The 24897-nt window shown below is 40.9% G+C and overlaps 1 protein-coding gene across 5 annotated transcripts in view; it reads left to right on the top strand.

Moving 5' to 3' along the window:
* STAMBPL1 (STAM binding protein like 1) overlaps positions 1 to 24897 on the top strand; it is a 57299-nt gene that overhangs the window by 23115 nt on the left and 9287 nt on the right. For 4 of the 5 annotated variants that reach the window (XM_032491364.1, XM_032491362.1, XM_032491365.1 and 1 more), the window contains exons 3-11: positions 1822 to 2039; positions 3361 to 3436; positions 5182 to 5277; positions 7358 to 7715; positions 8760 to 8884; positions 10804 to 10941; positions 15047 to 15159; positions 16530 to 16629; positions 17920 to 18239. In XM_032491364.1, coding sequence (XP_032347255.1) covers positions 1822 to 2039; positions 3361 to 3436; positions 5182 to 5277; positions 7358 to 7715; positions 8760 to 8884; positions 10804 to 10941; positions 15047 to 15159; positions 16530 to 16629; positions 17920 to 17976 — 1281 coding nt within the window. In that variant the 3' untranslated portion in view covers positions 17977 to 18239. Of the gene's footprint in view, positions 1 to 1821; positions 2040 to 3360; positions 3437 to 5181; positions 5278 to 7357; positions 7716 to 8759; positions 8885 to 10803; positions 10942 to 15046; positions 15160 to 16529; positions 16630 to 17919; positions 18240 to 24897 lie in introns of those variants that run through there. The other variant, XM_032491363.1, reaches the window with a different exon arrangement.

Here is a 24897-nt window from a genome sequence, read left to right as displayed (position 1 = left end):
TCCTTTTAACTTGGACCTAGAGAACGTGGGTGACTGGTAAGTCTTCTTATCCCTTCTGCTCTAAACTGAACGGACTTCCTCATCCAAGCAGAAGAGGAATAGCTGGAGACCTTCAGCATGAGGAAGCCCAGGCCCTGAGAGCTTCCTTGGGGAGAAAGAGACAGGGAGGAGGACTCACCCACATGGCTCCAGGCCAGAGCAAAACAGTAATAGACGGTACAAGAGGGATGGCCTGCTTCTGACTTCATGGGGCCTTGAGAACCATGTGAATGGCTCCCTGGTTCTATATTAAACCTTCAGAAACAAAAATCATGCCAGGTCTCTAGAGTTCTGCCTGCTATAAAATTACCATCAACGTCGACCAAATGGCATTGGAAAAATGGCACATGTTTAATTCACCACATTCTGTCTCTGAAGGTTGGTCCAGCAATTCATGGCCTGACAAAAATTATGTCTACCTGGATTTCTTTTTGACCTTTCTGCTGATCTTACTCAAATGTTCCACCCATACTCTGGTCAAACTTGCAACCTGCCCTTGAGTGACTGAGGGGTCCTTGGGAAGCTGAATTTGCTCTGTCTGGATCATCAGAGGATGGCAGACTGGTCAGAGCCATGGTTCTCAAACTGTCAAAGGCAAAGGTGCCTCGGGGAGCCCTAGTTAAAACATTGGTTCTCCAAGCCCACATCTAGGAATCCTGGGCCTGTAGATCTGAGCTGACGTCTGTCAGGAATTTGCATTTTTAAGGAATTTCTGCTTGCTGCCAATGTTGCTGGTACAGAGACCATCCTGTGAGAAGCACTGGTCGAAAGCAGCGCTCAGCAAACTATGGTCTGAGGACCACATTCACTGGTTTGTTTTTGTAAACAAAGATTTGGGGAACACAGCCAGGACTGTTTAAGTGTTGTTTATGGCTGTGTTCACACCAGCAGAGCTGAGTCCTGACACAGAGACTCTGTCCCACAGAGCCTAAGATACTTGCTGTATGGCCTTTAACAGAAAAAAAAAAAAAAAAAAAAAGTTGACTTTTTGGCTTCTTAGAAACACTGACTTTTAATTGAATAATTGAATAATTATCCTGAATGTATACATTCTGTGTTTTTCTGAATGTGCATAGATGCTGTTTTTTTTTTAAATAAAATACAGACGTAGTAATTAATATCATTGGCTTTTTCTTAGTAATTATTATCATTATTTTCTCAGTCAGGGACTAATTAAAAGTGTAATCACTGTTATGCGGGGAGCCAAGAGTCTCTTTACGTTAAAAAAAGCAAAAAGTAGGAGGTGTCTATATGCTTCAAAAGGCTGCTCCAGGACTTCCTGGTGGGGTTTTATTCACTTGATAAAGATGCAGGGAGGCCCTGAAAGCTTATTTTAAACCAGATGTATTCCAGAATAGGATTGAATCCTTATAGTAACTTGGAATCCAGATCATCTCTTGGAGACCCTTCAAGTACAATGACATGATTCCTACCCTGGCAGGAATCCATCTCTTGGCCTGCTTTCATGAGAATGTAGGGTCAAATGATATTTGATCTAAAATGACCTAAAACATGTACATGCCCAGGACCTGCCACATGATTGTAGCTGAAACCTACAAGAAGTCCTATTCCAGTAAAAGGGTATGTTTACCCTGGAGATGTGTGTCTTTTTGGTGTGTAGACTACATGTTTAAGCAAAAAGACATCACTTTTTATCACATTAACTCTTACGAAAATTTTTCCTTAGGTATTGATGTCTGGTATTTAATACAGAAAATACATCTTTAATTTCAATCATGTTCATTTCCTATTAAAACCAGAGTTTCAAATTTTGCTCTGCAGAAAAAGCTGGCTGCAATGCCTGACCATACAGATGTTTCCCTCAGTCCGGAAGAGCGAGTCCGCGCCCTAAGCAAGCTGGGTTGTAACATTACCATCAGTGAAGATATCACTCCACGCCGCTACTTTCGATCCGGAGTAGAAATGGAGAGGATGGCGTCCGTGTATATGGAAGAAGGAAACTTGGAAAATGCCTATGTTCTTTATAATAAATTTATAACGTAAGTGTTTTACTTTGGAGGACTTGGAGAAAATTGGAAAAAAAATATTTACAGGGTATTTTGGTGAGACAGCTTGGACGCCAGGCATGTTTTCTTATTCAGACCGATTTCGCAGGTTCCAAAAGCGTCAAACGTCCAGGTTTTTAAGTTACCAAGCAATGTCCTCAAAGGCATCCTTAAACCATCTCTGAGGCTTAGGGATGGAAGAAGATCAGGGACCAGGTTAAGGCTCGTGTATATCAAACGCCTCTCAACAGGCCAACCCAGTAACCTGTGCCCCCTTCTCTCTCTTCACAAAAAAAATTTCTTGTTTTGTGTCATTCTCTTTCCACAATGCAAGCTTTATGAGGGCAGAAGTCATATTGTAGCTCCATCTGAAGAACTTGGGACATGCCATTTACAGTTTTAAAATTTGATTTGATGGGTTGAGACTAGGAGATAAGTTGGTGATCACAGGAAAGAACTATTCGTGGGTCGTGTGTAGTAGTCGGTTTCACATTGTAGTTAGTATTTTTTTAACGCAAATATTCAGCTGTGTGAGAATTGCACGTATAGAAGAGCTTCCAAAATGTTGAGTGAAAGTCATTACACCAAAATAGCCATGTAAAAATACCACATTTCACATTAGCTAGATATTTGTTAATAACATATCCTGGTTTGAGATAACAGAAATGGGATTGGATTTTCCCTACCAATTTGCCAGCTTACTGATTGAGAGAATCTCCTGTTACCAAAAATTACTTCATCTGAGCCAAACCCCTTATTTTTGTTTTAATTGAAAAAATCACATTGATTAATCAAAAGGTAATGAAAAATAATTAACTCTGAATTATCACCTCCTAATGCGTTAGGGGTTCTGGCTGTCGTTTCTCTTAGTTATGAATTTTCATGCAAGAATGTTTAATGTATGTACCCCGTCACTACTGATTCATCAGTGGTCCTTCAAGTCTGTTTCAGTGGTGAGAAGGGATTACATCTGTCCTTCCAAGCTCTTACGTTTCACATGCTCATCAGTGTTGCCAGCAGTACATGTAAGGAAAATGGTGCTCTCATGGGATTAAGTGCCCAGGACCAGAGAAAAACCAAAGTGAAGTGGTCTATTCAGGTAGCAACCTGACCTTAACTCTCTTAACCTCAGTGCTTAGTTTGCTGAGCTTAACTATCCTATAATGCCAACCTTTGATGGCAATGCAGATGGAAAGAATATAGGTTAAACAATGTCATTAACCATGTCCTTCTTGCAAAGGAGGTTCATTCTCAGAAATCCTCACTGAGCTTTTTCTGTCGTATAATACTAAGGATATGTTTTCTCTTTCTCTAGTTTGTTTGTAGAAAAGCTTCCCAACCATCGAGATTACCAGCAGTGTGCAGTACCCGAAAAGCAGGATATTATGAAGGTACTGTGGGATCGACTCTCCCCTGGAGGGACCAAATGCTCCATGAGTATCCATTATTGATCCACTCCCTTCCTTTCCCCTCTGTCTCATCCTCTCAAGAATTTGAGAGCAAAAAAATTCATTCCATTAGCTATGATGTTTCAATCGCTTCTTAGACCTTTAATCACCATTACTGTGGGAGGTCTGCTTGAACCTGGGGGAAAAAAGAAAAGAAAAAAAATTAAGAAAGTACTCAATACATATGAAGGAGGAATTATCTCATAATGCCTCCCAGATGGAGAGAATGGCTGTCTACCTCCCCATATGTATTCAAGACAGTCTTTTTGGCTGATTTTGATTATTCCATACAGTCCTGAACCCAGCACCTGTTTGAAAATCAGTGTTGATTATGAAGGTAGCCACAAAGTTCTAATTACTTGCTTCTCATAGTACTAGCCTAAGAGACAATGAAGTGTTTAGTGGGTGGCCTGAAATATTCCAAAGGAAAAGGAAGGTTGTTGAAATACATTTATTTATCATCAACCTTTGCTACATATATAGTATCAAATATTGTTAACTAAGAATATATTTTTAAAAATAATATTGAAAAGATGTTTTCCATTTACTTGTCTTAAATACTTTGGGTTGATTTTATGTGATGGAAGCAAAAACAGTATATGCAAAGCCAATCACAGCATGAAATTTTAAATAACTCTCAAAATGTACTTCACCACAAAATAGAATAAAGGCTTTTTTACCACTCGTATCAGACCTGAGGCTGCCTGTAAGTGGGACACACATTTTGTCGAGTGGTCATCTACATTTCTTAATTTCCATACACCATCTGATGGGTCATTCACTGTCAGGTCTTTTGGTAGCATTTCCCTTCAGTTCTCTCATTCACTTACTCTCAGAAAGTTCTGTATGGAAACCAAAGGTCTTAGGCTACCAAGGTGTCTCTTTTACTCTAATTTAGGGTTATTCTTATTTTTACTTGTAGGGGAGGGGAAAAATCCTCCAAAACCATAGACATTTTCTCTGTGCTTGTTGAATAAATGGATAAATTGATGGATGGATGACAAAAGATGAAGAGCAGAGAAATTTTAGTGGAAGAGCTTGGCCAAAGTTAGGAGATCTGGGTTTTAGTCTTTTACAGGGGGACTAGCTAGGTGTATGACACCGGGCAAGCCTTTCGGGCTCTCTCAGCCTTTGCTTCCTCATCTCTGCAGAAGGGGATGGTGCTTCCTGTGTCAGATTCTCCTCCACTAAGAATCACTGGGAAGTTGTTTGAGATCCAGATTCCCCAGTCCCTTCTCTAAACATGTTGATTCAGTAGATCTGGGATTAGGCTTGGAAAGCTACATTTTTATGAAAGGTGCCTCAGCTGCTTTTTACAGTCTGTCAAGCCTGGGATTTCCACCTACCCTGTTCTCCGATGTCCTTTCTAACTCTAATGCCATATAATTTACATGGATGTGCAGTTGCAAACCCACTACCTAACACGGAGGTACCGCCCTAATCAAAATGCGTATCTAACCAGTGGAGTTAATAAAGGTTTTACGAAGGGGATACTTTTTTCTCTCCTCTACTGAAAAGTTATATTTTGGAGCACCAGAAAAGGCTGATTTTTTTTTCACCATCATTTTTGGTTACACGTGTCTTGATTTCTGACACACATAGCAGCTATTTTTCTTTTTCAGCTGACGATCTGAAAGACTATACTGACCATCCCACTAATCACTATGTATATATGTATTTTTTTAAAGAAACTGAAGGAGGTTGCATTCCCAAGAACAGATGAATTGAAAAAGGACCTTTTAAAGAAATACAATGTAGAATACCAAGAATATCTGCAAAGCAAAGTAAGTTCAGTTTGTACATCTATTTCATGACCGTTTTCTATGCAAATATTTTTTGAATTTCATTTTCTTGTGTTTTTCAAATGTTAAATGCATTAACTAAAAAAAATTAAAGATATAGTGATGTGAAACCCATAAAAAACTCTTGTCAATGTCCAGGTTAAGCACTTGTACCAAAGATGTGGTATTTTCATTTCCCTCCAACAAATTATAAAGTGAAACATTAGAGGGTAGACTTCTTATAGTGATTTAAACAGAGCTTTTTTGACCAGATCTTGCCAGTGTAACCTTAAGCCAGATGGCTGTTCTCTAGTAATGAACAGAGGCAGTAGGAGAGGTGGGGAGAATAGTATATGGTTTCTAATGTGTCTAATTATGCAGGCCTTGGAAATGTGAATTAGATTCTTAAATATTATAGTCAATACTGCATTGAGATGAAGCAATAGCTAATCATACGAGTGAAATATAATCACTTCACCAAGGAGTGGTGACTTCTGGATTCTTATTAAATGAAGAGTGAGAATGATAATGATGTCTAAGAGACTGAAGGGTGTTGAAAGAGGAAACTGACCACTCAGTCTAGAGGCTCTCTAGCTTCAACACCGAAACTCTTAATGTTTATAGCGTTGTGATAAAGGTTGTTTGCTGTTTGGTTTGAGTATGTCTCTGTGTGCTTTGGAAGGTGTCACTTTTACTGCCTTGCAGTTCAGTGCAATCTTGTTACCTCTGAACACGGTCACAGTCCTTCCCTACTTCTTTGGTGTAGCGAGAAGGCAGGTTGGAGGGAGGTGTGTTGACTAAGTGACAGAAGGAATGTTGAAATCAGAAGCTTTCTTCCAGTGAGGATGCCAATGATTTGACTTGAACTATGAAAGTCAAAAACGATTTTGGCGGCTCATACAGGGCAATAGGAATGGAGGGAAAAGCCCACTTAGGTCTCCCTTCCATGCTCAGCAGTGTGTACGGTCAGCCCCTCGGGGTCTCTCTGGGAGGAAGGCCCTCAGGAACTGTTACACGGTCAGCCTTTGGTTACCTGTCACTTCACAGTCCACAGTGGTACCCAAATATACAACAGGTAGACATCTTTCAGGGGATAGAATGGCAGCCTTTATGCCTTGGAGAGATGAACAGACACATGGGTAAAGCCTTGGCTACAGGCAACACTCACATCATCTGGGAGCCTGTGAGAATGCAGATTCCCAGGCCCCACCCCAGTGTGCCCTATAATAAGACCCAGGGGGGTCCATGTGCACATTAAAGGGCTGCTGTAAACTGTGTCCCCCACCCAACTCCTGCCCTATCGTAGCTCCCAAAGTCTAGTTTTCATCAGAATCACTTGGGAAGCTTATTAAAGATGTATCCTCTGACCTAATAATAGCTGGATATCTTTGTTAAGATTGGGGAGCTTGGAGATTTTCACTTTTAACCAAACTCCTAGTTTGTTCTGGTAGAGATGATTGGACCACATTCTGAGAACCACGTCTCAGTGATTTCCCCCTCCTCCATAAAGTTCCAGCACTGTGAGTTCTAGAGGCAAATGCAGAAGGTTCCAGGGCGGCACTGACCCAAAAACTTCCTGTGAGAATGGAAATGTTCTGTTTGGCACTGTTTGAGATGGGAGCCACTAGCCAGTGGTACTTAAAATGAGGAAGTGAATTTCTAATTTCATTTAATTTTAACTAGTTTAAATTTAAATAGGCACGTGTAGCTAGTGGCCACTATATTGGACAGTGTGGTCTAGGGTGATACAACCATTTCTGAGATATGATCTGGTCATTCAGGCTGGGCAGACAATCCTGGTCTTGATTTTCTAATATTTAAAAGCACAGGAGAATGGAGGGAACTTGACTGTCCTGACCTGTCTCTGGTAAAATATGAATGGGTTTAGAACTGCCCCCGTAATCAAGTTAAGGGGCTTTCACCACGATGTCACACGTTTCCTCATGGTCTCGGGAGTGTCCCTGCGGGCATATCACAGTGGCTTCCTGTGTCTCTGTCTGCTGGAAGGTTGAAAGTGTCTAATCCCAGTGCGATATTTTTGCCTTAGAAACTAACCTTTCGTTCTGGCAACCACATTTTTTAGAACAAATATAAAGCTGAAATTCTCAAAAAACTGGAACATCAGAGACTGATAGAGGCGGAAAGGAAGCGGATCGCTCAGATGCGCCAGCAGCAGCTGGAATCCGAGCAGTTTTTGTTTTTTGAAGATCAGCTCAAGAAGCAAGAATTAGCCCGGGGTCAGATGCGCAGCCAGGAAACCCCAGCGCTGTCGGAGCAGATTGATGGGAGTGCTTTGTCCTGCTTCTCCACACACCAGAACAATTCCCTGCTGAACGTGTTTGCAGATCAGCCTAATAAGAGTGATGCAACCAATTACGCTGGCCACTCTCCTCCCGTAAACAGGGCCTTAAAGCCAGCTGCGACTCTAAGTGCTGTGCAGAGTAAGTGAGGAAATACACTCCCACAAGACGGGGGAGCTGTTCTGCTGGGACCACATTACTGCGACCTCTGGGCGGGGCCTCCTCATTTTATTACTGCTCCCCATATGATGGGCTGTGAATGAGAGAGCTCGTCTTCAGTACCATCTAGCTTTTGTTCTAGGTAACCTTAACATTTAGGAAATGTGATCTCTGCCCCCTTCCAATAGAGCAGAGACTCTATAATAAACAGGACTATATTTGGTCGTGATACAGAGATTTTAAGAGAAGAATTTCCAGCACTTTTTTTTTCTTTCACGTATTTTAACCAAGAAACGCGTGAATCCGAAAGGTAAACATTTAACATTGGAGAGGAAAGAAGATGAAGCAAAATTTGTTTGTCTAGAACTTTGCTCAGTCACTAAATTTAAATATTTAGCATATCCCTGGCCCAGGAGGATCTGTACACATGGGTAGTTAACCTCCAAATGGATTATGTGTTTCTGCCAAAAATGAGTGCTGCTTGGGACTGTTGCATCAGTGCTGGCAGGTTTCCAAAATCAAATAGGGAATTCTTCCCGGCAGACACTGTCAGATGGAGTTTGTGTTTCCATTTATTTTGAAGAAGTGATGAGAGACAACCACTTTATAAATGACTCTACTGCCAATTATTTCTGAAAGCATGGTGCTTTTACTTAACGATCACCAACTTTCATAAGATATAAGGAACACATGGTAAACACACAAACAAAAGAATATTTATCCTGTGCCTTACAGAGAGTATGAAATGTATTCTATGCAGCCTATGCGCTTTGTGCTGAAAGAAAACACACTCATTTACATACGTGTGAAGGGTTGACCTAGGCACAAAGATGCACCTTCCCACTTGTATATAAATAATTTGTATGCAAAGTATAATTTTACCCTCCTTCTAGTCAGTGTTCACTTTTAAGAGTTTTAAAATAGAACCCAGAGAATGGATTTACTTGCAGTCACTTGAAAAAACAATTATGATGGATGGGATGTAAGATTTGTTTTTTAGGTTTTTCTTCCTTTTCTGTTTCTTAGATTTAGTGGTCGAAGGACTGCGATTTGTTGTTTTATCAAGAGATCTTTGCCACAAATTTCTGATGCTGGCAGAATCTAATACAGTGAGAGGAATAGAAACGTGTGGAATACTCTGTGGAAAACTGGTAATGTCTTTGTTTCATATCTTCTCTGCACAGGATACTCAGTAGAACTGACTTTCTGATAAGCTGAGCAGAGTAAAAGCATCTTAAGTGTCAGAAACATTAACTTTACATAGATTAATTTCATAAAACTGCTGTCATTATTAATGGAATTATCCTTCTAGCAAATGGATTTTAAAACTTTAGGGATGCTATAAAAGCTTCTTGTAAAGAACTAATCTAACCATAAATTAAATTTTGTTTAGAAAAATGGTGGGTTTCAGATTTCCAGAGCCATCCAGTTTTCTAAATCAAATTTCCATTGCAATTGTTAGTTTCACATACATTCATCTAATTAACTCTACCTGCTTTTTGCCACCCTTTTTCAGATACATGCAAAAAAAACCCTAGAGTTTTGTGGGGTTTTTTAAGGGCAGTAGTTTCAACATGATGAAATCTTATAACACGGATCATATTTAAGGAAGATTTTAATCAGAAGTAAGTGATGAAAGACAATGTCAATAGAAGGAGATAAAAGAGAAGTGCATTTAATTTCTGCTTCAAGAAAGGAACCGTGTTTATTTGGAAGGTGCTCCTGGGTACTCTCCTTTCAGTATCAGTGCCTATTTCCGAGTCCAGGCACATTTTCACTCCTAAACATTTACTTGGGAACTGCCATTTAATTAAATGTTTCATTCAACACACATTGTCCTACTACATTCCACGCTTCCTCCAGGTGGGAGGAGGCTTAGAAGACAAGCCCAGGGGAATGAGCAGCCGTCTCCTGCCCACAGCCACCTTGTTTGCCCTGCAGGGGGCAGTGTGCTATGGGTGCCTCCTCCCCAAGACCACACATTGTACTTAGTTGGAGTCATTCATTCATTAATTCATTCTTCATTCATTTCTTCATCAGAGAAACATTTACAGGCACTGGGCTAGGTATTGGCATTCAGCAGGCTACAACAGCCGCAGTCTTTGCCACAGGACGCCTACATGATGCTTATAAAGAACTAGGCAGATGATTAGTTATAAGCAGGGCTGCGTGCGCTCAGTGGAGGTGCAAGGTATCATGGGAAAGTGTAAACGGGAAACCTTGTCTGGAAGGACCAAGAAGGGCTTCTTTGAAAGGTGCTGTCCGTGCTGGGCCTGCAGAATACGTACAGTTAGCCATGAAAGGAGAGGGGAGGGGGAGAAGGGTTGTACTCAAGGCCGAAAGAATAGCGCCCAGTTTGCGGAAAATCCTAAGATGGGGGAAAAGATGGCGCTGTGGAGAGATGGACGGCTCCTCATGGCATAAACATCTCTTATCTGAGGATCCTATTATTAGTTTACAAGCCTCTTCCTTTCAACTCTTATCTTTACCTGAGGGGGTCAGTTTACTTTTCCTTTCTCTCGATCTAATCGCAAATCTAAAACATTACCTTAATTATGGAAAATCTCAATGACCTCTCCCCATAATAGAAGAATGTCACAAGTCTTCACGTGAAATTAAATAATAATTAATAAAATAAAAACAAGACCATCAACCTTCACAAACCTTAGAAATGTCCTTCAGTAAAACCACGAAATTCTCAGTATCTCCGCCTCCAAATAAACTTCCTGTTGGCTTTGTTCTGATTTTTCCACTGCAGATGTAACATAGCACAACATTATTTATTAACTAAACTTCCAGGGACCAGCTGGGATGCTAACTCTTATTTATGACACATTTTCTATTGTGAAAATGGGTTTCAAGCTCCAAACAACTGACTCTCAAATTTTGGCCAAATAATCCATTTTCAGATCTGGGGCTTTGGTTTTGAATTGTGAGGGGAGTGGGAGGAGGGTGACCTAAGTGGTGGGGTACTTTCTAGGCTTATCAAAGCATTGCAGTTCCTACTCAGGCTTTTTGTTTTTTTCTTCCTATCAGACTCTTACTATTCTTTTCGCTCTTCATTTTTCAGACATATAATGAGTTTACTATTACCCACTTAATTGTGCCAAAGCAGTCTGCAGGACCAGACTATTGTGACGTGGAGAATGTAGAAGAATTATTCAGTGTTCAGGACCAACACGATCTCCTCACTCTGGGCTGGATCCATGTACGTTTGACCTTTGGGTTTCAGTTTGTTTGTGTATTTATTTATTTATTTAGGTGGCGGGCTGTTTTCCTCCTGGAGGAAATTAGACTTAGTTTAAATTGTTTAATTTTTTCAAGCGTAATAAATGTCATCGTCTTAAAGCATTTTCTTCAATCCAGATTTGGGGACCGCTATGGTATACTTTTTTCCACCATCCAAAGTTAAAAGAGAGGGAAACATTTGGAAATTAGGTGACTTGTTTTGATGACTTTACATAGTTTAATGGAGACCTGGTCAGATTTAAAATTGTCTAATATGATCAGACAATTATTAATTTTTTCTTTTCTCTTTGCTGTGGGCCTAATGTAGATTATTTTTTAAAAAATGTCTGGGGGGAGGGTATAGCTCAGTGATAAGAGCGTGTGCTTAGCATGCACGAGGTCCTGGGTTCAATCCCCAGTGCCTCCATTAAATAAATAATAAATAAATAAATAAACAAACTTAAATAAACCTCCTGCCCCCAAAAATGAAAAAAAAATTTCCAAAAATGTTTCTTTTAAACAGGTGTTTGTATATTAGATAGGGACCTCTGCACCTCCCCTACAGATCAAGAATATACACTACAGCCACAGTATACGACCAAAGGGATGGGGCCAAAAACACTGGGTTCCAACATCCACCAGGCTATCATAGGGGCAGGAAAGGGCTTACACATCAAAGACACCAGTTTAGATCTCAGCTCTGTTCAGAATTCACTGTAGGAATGTTGGCAGGTTATCTAAGCAATCTTAGTACTAACTTTATCATCCATAAAATGGGGATCATAATAATGGACTTCGTGTGATGGTGAGGATTAAATAAAATAATGTCAGTGAGTTTCCCGGCACATTTTTCTAGGGACTCAGAAAATTGTGGCTATTGTCAAAAGTGATGATATTCTACATTTCCATCTATGGCTTAATCTGTCGAGGGGACATTTTTCTGTTCGGTCTCACACATCTGGGCCTGGAGTAAGGACAAGTCATCTCACTACATGGATGCTGGCCAAGATTTCCAGAGCACATCCTGGGGCCCTGAAGAGTGATAAGTGGCCATTATTTATTTTACTTGCTTTTAGAGAAGTAGGGGCAGGACACACATTCACATCCACACCTGCACACACGATCACCAAGCATCTGGTGCTCTGTAATTCAAGAGGGCAAGGAAGATACAGTCCTGGCCTCACCTGGAAATTACTGTGTGCCCTTGGGCAGGACTCCTAACCTTCTTGTATCTAGGTGCCCTCATTGATTAAGTAGGGCTAATGAATGCCTTCTCTCCCTCACTGGGTTTGTGTGAGCTGTAAACTAGATACCAGCTTTACATAAAAGCCCTTTGAAAAGTATAAACCACCTCTCAAATACAGGAAGTTATAATGAAGAGTTTGCAGAAACTTTCTATGTCTGTTTGTTTTCCTTAACAGGAAGTAATGTACCTTACTGTTTGCTTAGAAATAGCTGAATTTTAAAGGCATTATTTAGTTTAATGTAATTTTCTGTAAGAAGAAATGTGCTTTGAAGCAAAACAAATTATAGCAAAGAATTGTAACATAAATTGAGAAAGAATGACAGTCAAATTACACTTATGCTGAAAACTCAATGTTAGTTTATCTTACAAAATATTTCCCACATTATAAACAAAGGTTTTTCCTTTATGACCTGTGCATATAATGTATGCAACAATGAAGTTGACATTTAGATAATAAATTTGGCATAATCTTAGAATCCTATGACTTGGCTTTTTGTTTATTTCACCGTTGTCGTTCAATGAAAACACTAAGATGCAATTCTAAATTAGAGTGGTTGTGATGACTTTTTGTGATGATTTTTATTGGCATAAGGATAGCAACAAATTCTAGAGCTAATTTTTTTTAGTTATGGATTAATCATAGGAATTGTCAGAAAAGAATCAGACGGATCTGGGTGTGAATTGAGACTTAGCTAGCTCCGAGTCCTTCAGCGTGTTGTTTACTCTTCTGCTTGGCTCAGTTTCTTCATCTGTAAAGTGGGAATAATGGTAGCACTTACCTACTCTTCTTGTTGCAAGAATTAAATGAGATAATTCATGGAAAGTGATTAGTTCAGTGCCTGGCACAATATTCAGTTGCAATAAATGGCATTTGCTGCTGTTGACAACGTCATCATCATCATCACCATCATCATTTTTATTTCCGTAGAATGTGGCATGGGGTTGAAGCACCATTCTTCCATGGTAGAGCGGTCCTTATTGCAGTGGGAATGATTCCTCTTGGCAGAAATGAAGGGCTCAGAAAGTCTTAAGGTGCAACACAAAACCACAAAACAAAAGCAATAAAAACAAACAAAAGAATGTCTTATGGTGAGCTTTCAGTCTGGAAATAAATTGACAGGAGAGTGATTTGTCTGTTTCACAGTCTGCTGGCTGCCTCTTCAGCACTAGAATTTCTTTGAACACTTCTTACTTTTTCATCAAGGCATCGAAGGCTCTATATATGAATAGAAGGTTTTCAGTGAATCAGGTGGCAGGCAGTCAGACTCTCCCACGTGTGCCCTCACTAAAAGTCTGGGTTTCAAAAGTTAAGAGAATTTCTATTCTTCAGTTGATCTAGGTCTTTGCAGACCAATAGTTATTTTCTTCCTTGCAGAACATGTATCTTTCTGTGAATAGGTATCAGTGGTTTTACCTTCGTTCTATTAGAGTATAAAGGAGTTTTAAAATCTTGCATATCTTTCTCACTTATTTATTCTTTTAATCTTTTTTTAATGTAATTACTGGGGATTGAACCCAGGACCTTGTGCATGCTAAGTCTGAGCTCTACCACTGAGCTATTTCCCTCCCCCAACATTTCTTCAACAGATCATAGTTACATGTAAAAACATGAAGTGATTTCTATGAATCTATGCCCTTTAGTTAATGACAACATTAAAATAACAACAGCAGCAATCACGATAGTTAATGGTTTTGATTCCTTTCTGTGTGCTAGGCACTGTTCTAAGACTTTTACATGGATTGTCTTATTTAATTTTCATTACGATCCTATGAAGAAAATGATTGTATCCTTATTTTACAATGGACGAAATAATCATGAGGAGATAAGGAATTTCCAAGGTGTCGCACAACTAGTAAGTGATGGAGCCAGGACCCAGCATGACTAAGACCTTGATTCATGATTTAAATGGTCACATTCCTTTTTTCAGGGGTAGTTGGGGCTTATTGTGAATTTAAAAATCATTATGGATGCATGTATTTTACATACTCAAATAGGAACCTTTGATCTGTCTCTCATAAACACAAGTTTGCATGTAGCCAAAGACCTGGAAGATAGTTCTTTTAATTTATAATCTCCCCTTCCATTTTTTATTTGTTTGTTTGTTTGTTTGCTTTTCTTTTTTTTTAATTGAAGTGTAGTCAGTTTACAATGTTGTGTCAATTTCTGGTGTACAACATAATGTTTCAGCCACACATTTACATACACATAATTGCTTTTGTATTCTTTTCCACTATAGGTTACTACAGGATATTGCATATAGTCCCCTTCCTTCTTATCATGCAAGATGAGTCCCAAACACCTTCACCATCGCAGAGTTCTGTTCCTCCATTTGCAGGCAGTGACAGTCCACAAAAGGATACCAGCAAAGTGTGGTATATTTAGTGCAAACTTTCCGTTCGTGCCCATAGTTTTGTATAGAAATATCTCTGGGTTTCCAGTCACGACTCTGCTCCTTACCAGCTGTGTGATCACAGGCAAGTCACTTAAAGGAGCCTCAGGATCCTTGTGCATAAAACCGAGATAATACCATAATTATCTCCCAGATGCATTGTAGTGATTAAATGAGGATCTATTTAAATCCGCTGGCAAATTTCCAGTTTTATCTTTCCCAATGCGCAGAAAGTACATGACCCCTCCCAAGAGCGTCTTCCCAAAGTCATAGTTATTCCACAGATGCACAAAGGGAAGGGTTATATCAGCAAGATGTCAGAATCCTGACTTGATCAATGATGGTAAAAAGGAAAAAGTACCTGACTTGAGTTCTTTTTCTTAGAGTCGGCTATGGCTTCAGCTAAGACTCAGCTCACCCAATGAGATCGTCCCCTTTTCTTTTTATAGACACATCCGACGCAAACTGCATTCTTATCCAGCGTTGATCTTCACACGCACTGTTCCTATCAGCTCATGCTGCCGGAGGCCATCGCCATTGTCTGTTCACCGAGGCATAAAGAGTAAGTGAGGTTCAAGTATGGCTTTGTCTGGGGCTGCTGGGTTCAAGGGTGTCCCCACACCAGGTTGTGGCACTTGGATGAGCAGGCACACTGCACCCTTGGGAAAAAGAGATCAGGGCCCGCTGGCTCCCACATCCCTGTAGCCGTGCAGTCACTAAGGTCCTTCGCATGGAGGAATGACTGGTTCTCTTTCTTCAGTGGGCACAACCTGGAAGTGGATGCTATTCCAGTTTGCCATTTGAGGTCTTAGTTCTGTAATATTAATTCTGTTGTGAGACAATGTCTAGCCTTAGTGTAATTACCTCCAAAATCTTCTTAGGTTTGGGGGACAGTGACTGTTGTAGCATGATTACGAGCAGAGGAGTCAGACAAACTGATACTGGAATCCCGGCTCCAGCCTCAAGGGGTGTGTTTAGCAGGATACCTGACCACTGTGAGCCTCAGCCTCTGCCTCCCTGATACCTGCCCCTCACGGACTGATGTGAAGGTGAAACTAGACAATAGTTTACTATGTAAAGGGCTTAGCACAATGCCTGGCGCCACCGCCAGCACTCGGTAAATGCTCCCTGCTGCCATATACACCATCTAGACCTCAGAATTACTGCGGGCTCGGTTGTAGACCAGCAAATACTGCAATGAAGCGAGGCACACAGATGTTTCGGTTTCCCAGTGGATGTAAAAGTTATGTTTATGTTCTAGTCTATTAAGTGTGCAGTGGCATTATGTCAAAAAAAAATACATGCCTTAATTTTTAAAAACTTCATTGCTCGCAAATGCTAACCAAGCATCTGAACCTTCAGCGAGTCAGAGTAATAACATCAGAGATCACTGGTCACTCATTATCATAACAAATATAAGAGCGAAAACCTCTGAAATATTGTGAGAATGACCAAACTGTGACACAGAGACATGAAGCAAGCGAATGCTGTTGGAAAAATGGCACCAGTAGATTTGCTCAATGCAGGGTTGCCACCAACCTTCAATTTGTAAGAAGTGCAGTATCTTTGAAATACAGCAGAGAGCCATAAAACGAGTTATTCCTGTATTAGAAAAATTGGACATATCTTCCACCTGTAATTTCCTCCCCCAGGGTCTCAGCTTTCTCTCCGTGGTCTCTCACAGCAGTTAGCTGCCCCTTCCCCATTACCGCCCTGCAGGCGCTGGGCAGTGGCACTGGTCTCTCCAGTGTTTCTTTCTCTAGGTCAGTCAGTGCAAGATTGGTTTAAAAAAAATCACTGAAATTTTTCATTTGTGATTTCTTTCTCCATCCCATTTGCGGAATATGTCTGCTTGTGCCATTCAAATGAATCGTATGGAAAGCCCAAATGATCCTTGGTTTTCGTACCTTTTTTTTTAACCCTGAAACTTAGCACTGGCATCTTCAGGCTCACCGATGCTGGCATGCTTGAAGTCTCCGCTTGTAAAAAGAAGGGCTTTCATCCGCACACCAAGGACCCCAGGCTGTTCAGCGTGAGTACACAACGTTGGTTATCCTTTGCACGTAGGATTTATTTTTCACCTCCTCCTTTTTTTTCTCTGATTGAAATAGAGCTGACTACAATATTATGTTCGTTTCAGCTGTCGTATATAGTGATGGTTTTTTACATTATGAATGATCACCAGGATGAGTCTAGTAACCATCCATCCCCATACTAAGTTATTACAATATTATTGACCATATTTCTTGTGCTGTACATTACATCCCTGCGGCTTAAAGGAGATGTACTATGTGTATATATATATATATATATATATATATATATATATATATATATATATTCACACATATATATATACATTTCATATATATATATATATACATATACATACAATGAAATGTTACTCAGCCTTAAAAAAGAATGAAATCTTGCCATTTGCAACAACATGGGTGGATCTAGAGAGCGTTAGTTTAAGTGAAATAAGTCAAAGACAAATACCATGTGATCTCACTTATATGTGGAACCTAAAAGCAAAACCAAACCAAACCAAACAAATATGGGGTCATAAATACAGAGAGCAAATGGGCGGCCACCAGAGGGCCCTCCTCCTGGGTCTGTGGGGCAAAATAAGTGAAGCGTTAAAAGAGGCACAACCTCCATTATAAAAATAAATGTGCCTTTATTTTTTTAAGGAGAGAAATAGTAGCAGCGCAATATGGGATAAAACTTTACTGCTTAGTTTGGAATTTTCTTATCTCAGAAAATTAATCAGTCTTTGTATTTTCTTCTGATCTCTTCTCATGACTGTCTTGTTTACTAAGGGACGATGGTATTTCTGTAGCAGAGTTCATTATGCATACAGTTGCTTTTCTGTTTATGTGTCTCTGTGATACTTAAATACAGTCTTCTTCAGAGTCCAAGTAAGCAAGCAGTTATTAAAGAAAATCATATTCAATGTCATGAACTATGTCGGCTTGATATGGCCCAAATAGTTCAGTGAAAACTGTTAACCTGCTTCCTGATGAGCTTTGGATGGCCCCAAAGTCACATTATAGGACCGCATCTTTTTCTGTTTGCTTGGCTGTTCTCTGGCTGTGACATCAGAGAAACATTGTTTTCAAGTTAGAATTTATTTAAAGTGAAAATTACTTGGCACCGTTTGTAAACATTTTCTTGTCGAAAATGAATAAATATGATTGCATGTGTTCTGAGCAGAAATTGTTTTTAATTAGAAATAGTTTTAATTTAGGAAATTCTAGGTCCCTCCCTAAAGAGAATCACGTTAAACATCATGATGTGAAGCCAGTTTTTTCTTTCGTAGATATGCAAACATGTGTTGGTAAAAGACATAAAAATAATCGTGCTGGATCTGAGGTGATACGTTCCGAAGATTAGCACTGTCAACACCAGACACCTACCCGTGGACATGTGGTTGCTGGATTTTCTTAAGATGTTTCCAGAAATGACTGATATTTTATATTTATACATTTTAGATCAGAACGTTTGATATTTATTAATTTTGCACATTTTGAAGCTTTCTTTGGGGGTTGCTTTGTCTCAAGAAAGGTCACAATGGTGTTCAGTCAATACCTATAATGTACCTAAGTACCATGACCTGATAATAAATTGTGCCGCAAACAATAACATGTCTGGTATTTTTTTTAACTTTTCTTTTGATTGAGGTATAGTTGATATACAATATTATATAAGTTTCAGGTATGCAACATGGGGATTCACAATTTTTAAAAGTTATACTGTCTGGTATATATAGAGGGCTCTGCATACATTTCCGGAACTTTAGCTGTTTCACTGTATTTTTTTTTATTCCTGTACAGTGTAGTTCCAGACAAGAAATTCTGAGTACCAGGTGGTCTCTAACGTCCATCTGTTTCTGCAGCTTTTCTCTGTGGGTGGTTGAAGAAGGTGAACAGTTTCCACATGTGAGAAGAAACACAGCTGCAGACAGTCAAGCCCACCCTGTGTGTTCCGTGTCATGGAATCCTGGCTGGGAGCTGTGTCTGCGGTCAGTCTTAGTGTAGGATACCAGAGCCCTGAGCTACTCAGGGATCAGGCATCCGAGGGCCTGAGCTGGCAGGTGATTCATTACCTTGGTTTAGAGGACTAAAAGCAGAGCCACTGGAGAGAGGAAGACAGAAAGCTCCGATGAAAGTCAGCAGGGATGGCGGGGAGAAGAAATGAGGCAGAGGAAATACTGCTCATTCTGAGCCAAAAAGAATAAATAAGAAAATAATTTGGAAAGAATATTCAAAATTAAAGGGACCTATTTAAACCAAGACACAGAGAATAGGACGAAAACCATGTTTAAACGGAATCGGGTAATGTGACTCCAACGTTATGGTGTTACCACGGCTTGGAACGGGATTTGTGACTTGCACCTAGATAATAAAAGTATTTACCTGGATCAAAAGATAGTGGGTTAAACAGAAAGAATGAGGGACTTACAGAGTATGTTGGCAAGCTGAGTTGGTAGGAAAAAAACCTGAGGGTGGAGACATGATGAAGAAAATTTATCCCAAATGAAAGGAGAGAGTCAAGCCGATCTGATCCAACCTCTCTTCCCAACGCCTGTTGTGCCAGCCACAGCCTTCCCAGACGCTGCTTTCCTCCTGGCACTGTATCTGGGTTGCCTAGATGATCTCGTCTGCACATATGAGCATCCACTTTTTAGTCCAAGGGTTTCTGTTTTCCAGGAGGGATATTCCCTGTGCTCTGCTTGGACAAGATGACATTCCTCCCCTGACCTGTCTCTCCCCTAATGCAGGTGTCGAGCCACCCAGACTCTACTCTAGTTCTCATTCATGAAGAGCCTCCTGTGGGCAGCTCAGTGGCTCGTTTCTGCCTATGACAACTTACAGGCTTGGGAAGTTCAGGTCCCAGATGCTGGAAGCAGAGCTTGGCTGGCCCAATGCATAGGTACTTTAGTCTGCAGTCGCTGCCGACTAAGGGCAAATTAACTCTGCAAGCCTGGCTGCGCAGACAGCCCTCTTCTCCCCGAGTGATGCTGTCTGTCCTCAACATCTTATTCTTTAAGGACACCATGATATTCTAGCATACTCGATCAAAGGAAAAGATTATGTAATTTATTCAAAATTAAAAATGACTATTGGGACTAGAGAGAGTTGAGAAATCAGTGGTATCCTCCGCATAGAAATCAAAGATACAGTAGTAGACCAAGAGGGTGTAAAATGAGAGGTACCTGATGGAAAAGCTATAGCCACTGAATGGTGCCCAGAGATAGAAAGGACTCGGTTGGAAGCTGAGAACCTTGAGCATCTTCAGTTTCTGAAGAGACTAGGCAGAGCTGCTCTGAGGATGCAGAGCCAATTATAGCCCTTCTGAAGAGCAAATTAGGAGAGAACCCATTTTTCATTAAAAAGATACATTACATGCTCTAAAGAAGTGGGGCATTCTTGGCCTTTTCATTCCCCTGCAAGAAGCAGCAAAATCTCGGGCCTGAGATGAATTGTAACATGACAGGTTGCTCTTGAGGGGATGTGGCCTTTTTTTTTTTTGCCACGTGCAAACCCAGTTAACCAGACTTGCCTGGAGGACCTCGTCACGGAGCTGACGACTCTGGGCGGCAGCGAACCTGTGACCGGCTTCTTTGGGAAGAAAGCCTTTCTCAGGCGCCAGGTCTAAAAGAGGAACCTTCAAGAAATGCGGCCACACCACCAAGGGATGGGCCGGCCAGGAGGCCGCGCCCATCGAGTCACCCTGGAGGCCCACGTGGGCATGAGTGTGCGGGCACGCGAGGGTGAGTGGGTGACCACGGGCGTTCCCTGGAAGAGCTGGTTCACAGCAGCCGGTCATTCTTTTGAAAATGAATCCGTTCCAGAGCCCCATTTGCCAACTTCCCTCACCTAAGGCAAAGACAGCTCATTACTTTTCAGATGTGGGCTTCCGAAGAAGATGGACCAGTTAAGCCTGAGCTTCCTTTGGTTGTGAACACTAGTCTGCTGGGACTCAGTGAACACTAGTCTGCTTGTTACCGAGTTGTGCCCCCCCAAATTCCATGTTGAAGTCCTAACCCCCAGCGCCTCAGAAGGTGACTGTATTTGGAGAGAAGCTTTAAAAGATAAAATGAGGCCACTAGAGGGGGCCCTAACCCAGTATGACCCGTGTCCTTAAAGGAGGAAGAGATTAGGACGCAGACACAGGAAGACCCTGTGAAGACTCGGGGAGAAGATGGCTGTCGACAAGGAGCCATCTTCTGACACCTCCAGCTCTGACGCCCCGCCTCCAGAGCTGTGAGAAATTAGATTTCTGCTGTTCAAACCGCCCGGTCTGTGGTGATTTGCTATGGCAGCCCTAGCAAATTAATACAGGCTTAATAGAGATTTGCTGAAGTTGTTCGTTTTCTTTTTGCTCAGAGATGGGACGGAAGTGAGCTTCCTGGCGGTCATGCAGGGATCACCCTCTTCTCCGCAGACCTTGTCGAGTGTGGAGGAGCAAAGCAGAGCGTCTGTGGGTTATTCTCAGAGGCCGAAGTTGTTCCTGGTTTCTTTTTAGTAGAATTTTGCTGGCAGAAAAGTTGGCATTAGGTCGAGATGCAGTGTCGATTAAGGCCACGTCCTGCACTTGGTTCAGTATCCTCCCCCCGAATGCCTCCCCTGCTGCAGTCACTTCGGTCGTGCTTATTACAATGATTCGGACTTAAACTGAAATTTTTCTGTTGCAAAACCAGCTACAGTTGTCCCAAATGTGGAAAACAGATGTTTCTCTTCTAGCATGTCTTGCAACATTATCTAGCAAGAGAATGTCTTTTGTGAAAAGGGATGCTTGAGAAATGTCATGTATTTGGCAAAGATGAAGGAAGAAAAGTAAACTGTCAGCTCCTTGTTCTTGGAAGACTTTAGCTGGTTATTTATTGTGATTGCAACAAACATGCAAAGGACTCTTTCCGTTGTTTTTGTTTTTCTAAGAAACGTGTTTCCTTTTCTAGTATCTTGGCTCTTCCAAGGGCAAGAATATACTCTCCTTGGGGGCAGCTGACAAAAACATTTTAGGTTCGTTAGGCTGGGAAAATGCAGAAGATGAGGGAGAGAAAAGATACAGAGAAGGACTCCGGGGAGGGAGAGCAGATGAAAGGTATTGCAGACTGGCTGTAATTTGTTGGAAGTAAATGTCTTGGGCATCATCTAGACAAAAAGACATTCTAAAACCAAATGGAAATAATCCATTTTGTTTTACTTCCATCAAGGAGGATTAACCAGACACCTGCATCAGGTAAACAAGTGAACAATTAAAAACTGTTCACTCACATTAGTCTTTGTCTGGGTGGGTCCCAGATGGACCAAGGTCACGAGTGGTGAATCTGTATTCTTGAGTCTGAAGAGGATGTTTAAAATTCCTCTCTTCAGTTCTTCCAGGAGAAAAAGCATTAGTAGGTTGTTCACAAAATAAACTCCATTATGTTTGCTTCTAATATAAAGGCAGCTAAACAAGGAAAGCAAACAACTAGAAGACACTTACTCTATTCCTGACTTCAGGCAAGGTTTCCTGACCTACAGAAATGAGGCGTGTGAATTAACCGATCTCACAGGTTTCTTGCAGCAGTGAAGTTTTGTACTTTTCCATGTTTTTCAAAGGGCAATCCATTAGTTTTACTTTTTTTTTTTTTATTAAAAAGTAATTTATTGAGGTGAAATTCACATAACACAAAATCAACCGTTTTAAAGTGAACAATTCAGTGACACTGAGTACATCCACAGTATGTACCATCATCACCTCTAATTCCAAAATGCTTCCATCTTTCCAAAGTGAAACCCCTTACCCATGAAGCCCCTTATCCTCGTTCCCTGCCCCTAGCCCCTGCATTCTGTCTCTATGGATTCTGCCTCTTCTGGAGATTTCATGTAGTTGGAATCAACCTATGTAAACTTTTGTGTCTGGCTTCTTTCACTGAGCATGACATTTTGAACGTCCGTCCATGTTGTAACATGTATGTCAGTGCATTCCTTTTATCCAGTGTGTGTAGACCACAGTTTGTCGATCCATTCATCTAGTGGCGGACATCTGGGTGGTCTCCACCTTTTGGCTGTTGTGAAAAGTGCTGCTACAAACATGCATGTTCTTGTTTCAGTATCTGTTTTCAATTCTTTGGGGTACAGCTAGCAGTGGCATTCCAGGGTCACATAGGAGTTCTGTGCTTAACTCTCCCACGGCAGCGGAACCATTTTACATTTCCATCAACAACCTGTAAGGGTTCCAATTTCTTCACATCTTTGCCAACATTTATTATTTTTCATTATTATAGCCGTCCTAGTAGGCGTGAAGTGGTATCTCATTGCGGCTTTGACAGAGCAATACGTTAATGAGTTAATTCTTTTCAAGTCAACTTTTAATCATAAAATCAGCATCAGTGGTGGAAGCACCTGAGGCTTCTAGACCTTCGCTCACCACACTCTTGTGGTTGCAGGATATCCGTCCCAGGCCTTTGTCCAGTTTGCCAGAAGGCCAGGTTCAGAAGAAGAATGTTGTTTTATCAAGGATGGGCAGCTCCTTCGGCCGGGGAGGGTTGCAAACGGAAGAGAGAACACCCACTTAGAACCGCAGTAACAGCGCTCTAAAATGCTGCTTTCGTTTTTCATTAAATGAGAAGGTTTATGCATTCCTGAGAGAGAAGACTACATCAGAACATCCGTCTGGAATCACAGACTTTTCCTGTTTTTAAGAATAAGGGCTGGTTCTAAATTTGGAGGATACGGCTCACCTGCTCAGTATATTTTTGTCTGAGTAGGTGACGCCATTTGGTAAGGGAAGGTTCAGTGATTTTAGGCCGTTTCTTAAGGAGTTTCAGGTCAAAGCAACCTGCAAAATATCTAGAGGTGGGAGGAAAGAAGTGATCCCATGAAAGGACAGAGGAATAAGGTTCAGAACGAAATGTGGAAGGAACGTCTTTGATTTGGTGTCTGGGATGCTTTTTCTCCAAGGATAGGAAAGCTACTTGAGGTCCGCTTAGCCTTAGGCCTCTGAAAACTGTCATTAACCACACTACATAGGAGCCTATTTAATGATCTGTTTTCCTTTAAAATAATATATGTTATAAAAGCAGTCAGGCAAATTGTGATCATTTCTATTCCCTTCAGTCTCCAAGGGGCATGAAGTTCCCATAAGAAGAACAGTCAGGAACAAATCGGACTAAAAGGCCGTAGTTTCAGAGCGTTTATTTCCCAGATACATTTGTGAAACTGAGATGAAGAATTGAATTAACCTGCAAAAGGAAATGCTCAGGAATGGCCAATGAATCGGAGATACCTGTTTCTCACTCAAAATTGCCTTAATGGCTTGTAATGGCTTTTAATGGCTGTCTGATTTCAAAACACACATTTCACAGAGAAAATATGAACTCTCCTTTGGAAAACTGTAGTCAAGTCATAGTCGTCCTTCTAAAGTCTGTGTGGTCCAGCTCTTTAGGGTTCCCTTTTCTACACATACAGCACCCCCTCCCATCTCCAGGCCTCTGCCTGGAGCACGTTCCCTGTACGTGCTCATACCCCCTATACTTCCACTTTCATAATCCTCACAATGCACCCTAGCTACTTGCTAATGCCCATTTTCCTCATAGGCTGTAAGTTCCAGCCTTGTTCTTTGTATATCCGGTAAGTGCCCTTCAAACTTGAATTGACTGGACTCTCCAAGGAATAAACATTACATAAGCATCTGGTTTTCACACTCTGATGCAGATGAACCACGTCCCCTGCTGTCCCATCCTTTTCTCTTTTTTCCTCTTGTATTTTTGAATGAGCTTATTTGCAGCAATGGCTTTTGGTCAGACTGTAAGTGTGTGTGCTGGCTGGACAGCCTCTTCCCTCACAGGAGTCACAAATTCTCCAGGCTGTTCCTTTGAAATCCTGCTAGAAATACTCAAGCTCAGCCTGACTACACAAATGAATGCTGGACTGACAACAGAGAATTATTCATTAAAAAAATAATAAACAATGCTTCCTCCCGCTCATAGGCTCACAGCAAAGGTGGCACTCTGTGGGTCAGTGTTATTAACAATCCACGGTAGGGGAGGGATAAATTAGGAGTTTGGGATTAACAGATACACATTACTATACATAAAATAGATAAACAAAAAGACCTACTATATAGCACAGGGAACTATATTTAATATCTTATAATAACCTATAATGGGAAAGAATCTGAGAAAATAGGATTTTATATATATACACATATACGTGTGTATATATATAAACTGTGATACATATATGTGTGTACATATAACTGACTCACTTTGCTGTACACTTGAAACTAACACGACATTGTAAATCAA

This window comes from Camelus ferus, chromosome 11 (genome assembly GCF_009834535.1).
Source record: "Camelus ferus isolate YT-003-E chromosome 11, BCGSAC_Cfer_1.0, whole genome shotgun sequence".
Lineage (NCBI taxonomy): Eukaryota > Metazoa > Chordata > Mammalia > Artiodactyla > Camelidae > Camelus > Camelus ferus.
Note: the sequence above shows the minus strand (reverse complement) of the source record. Positions and strands in the feature narration are given on the sequence as shown.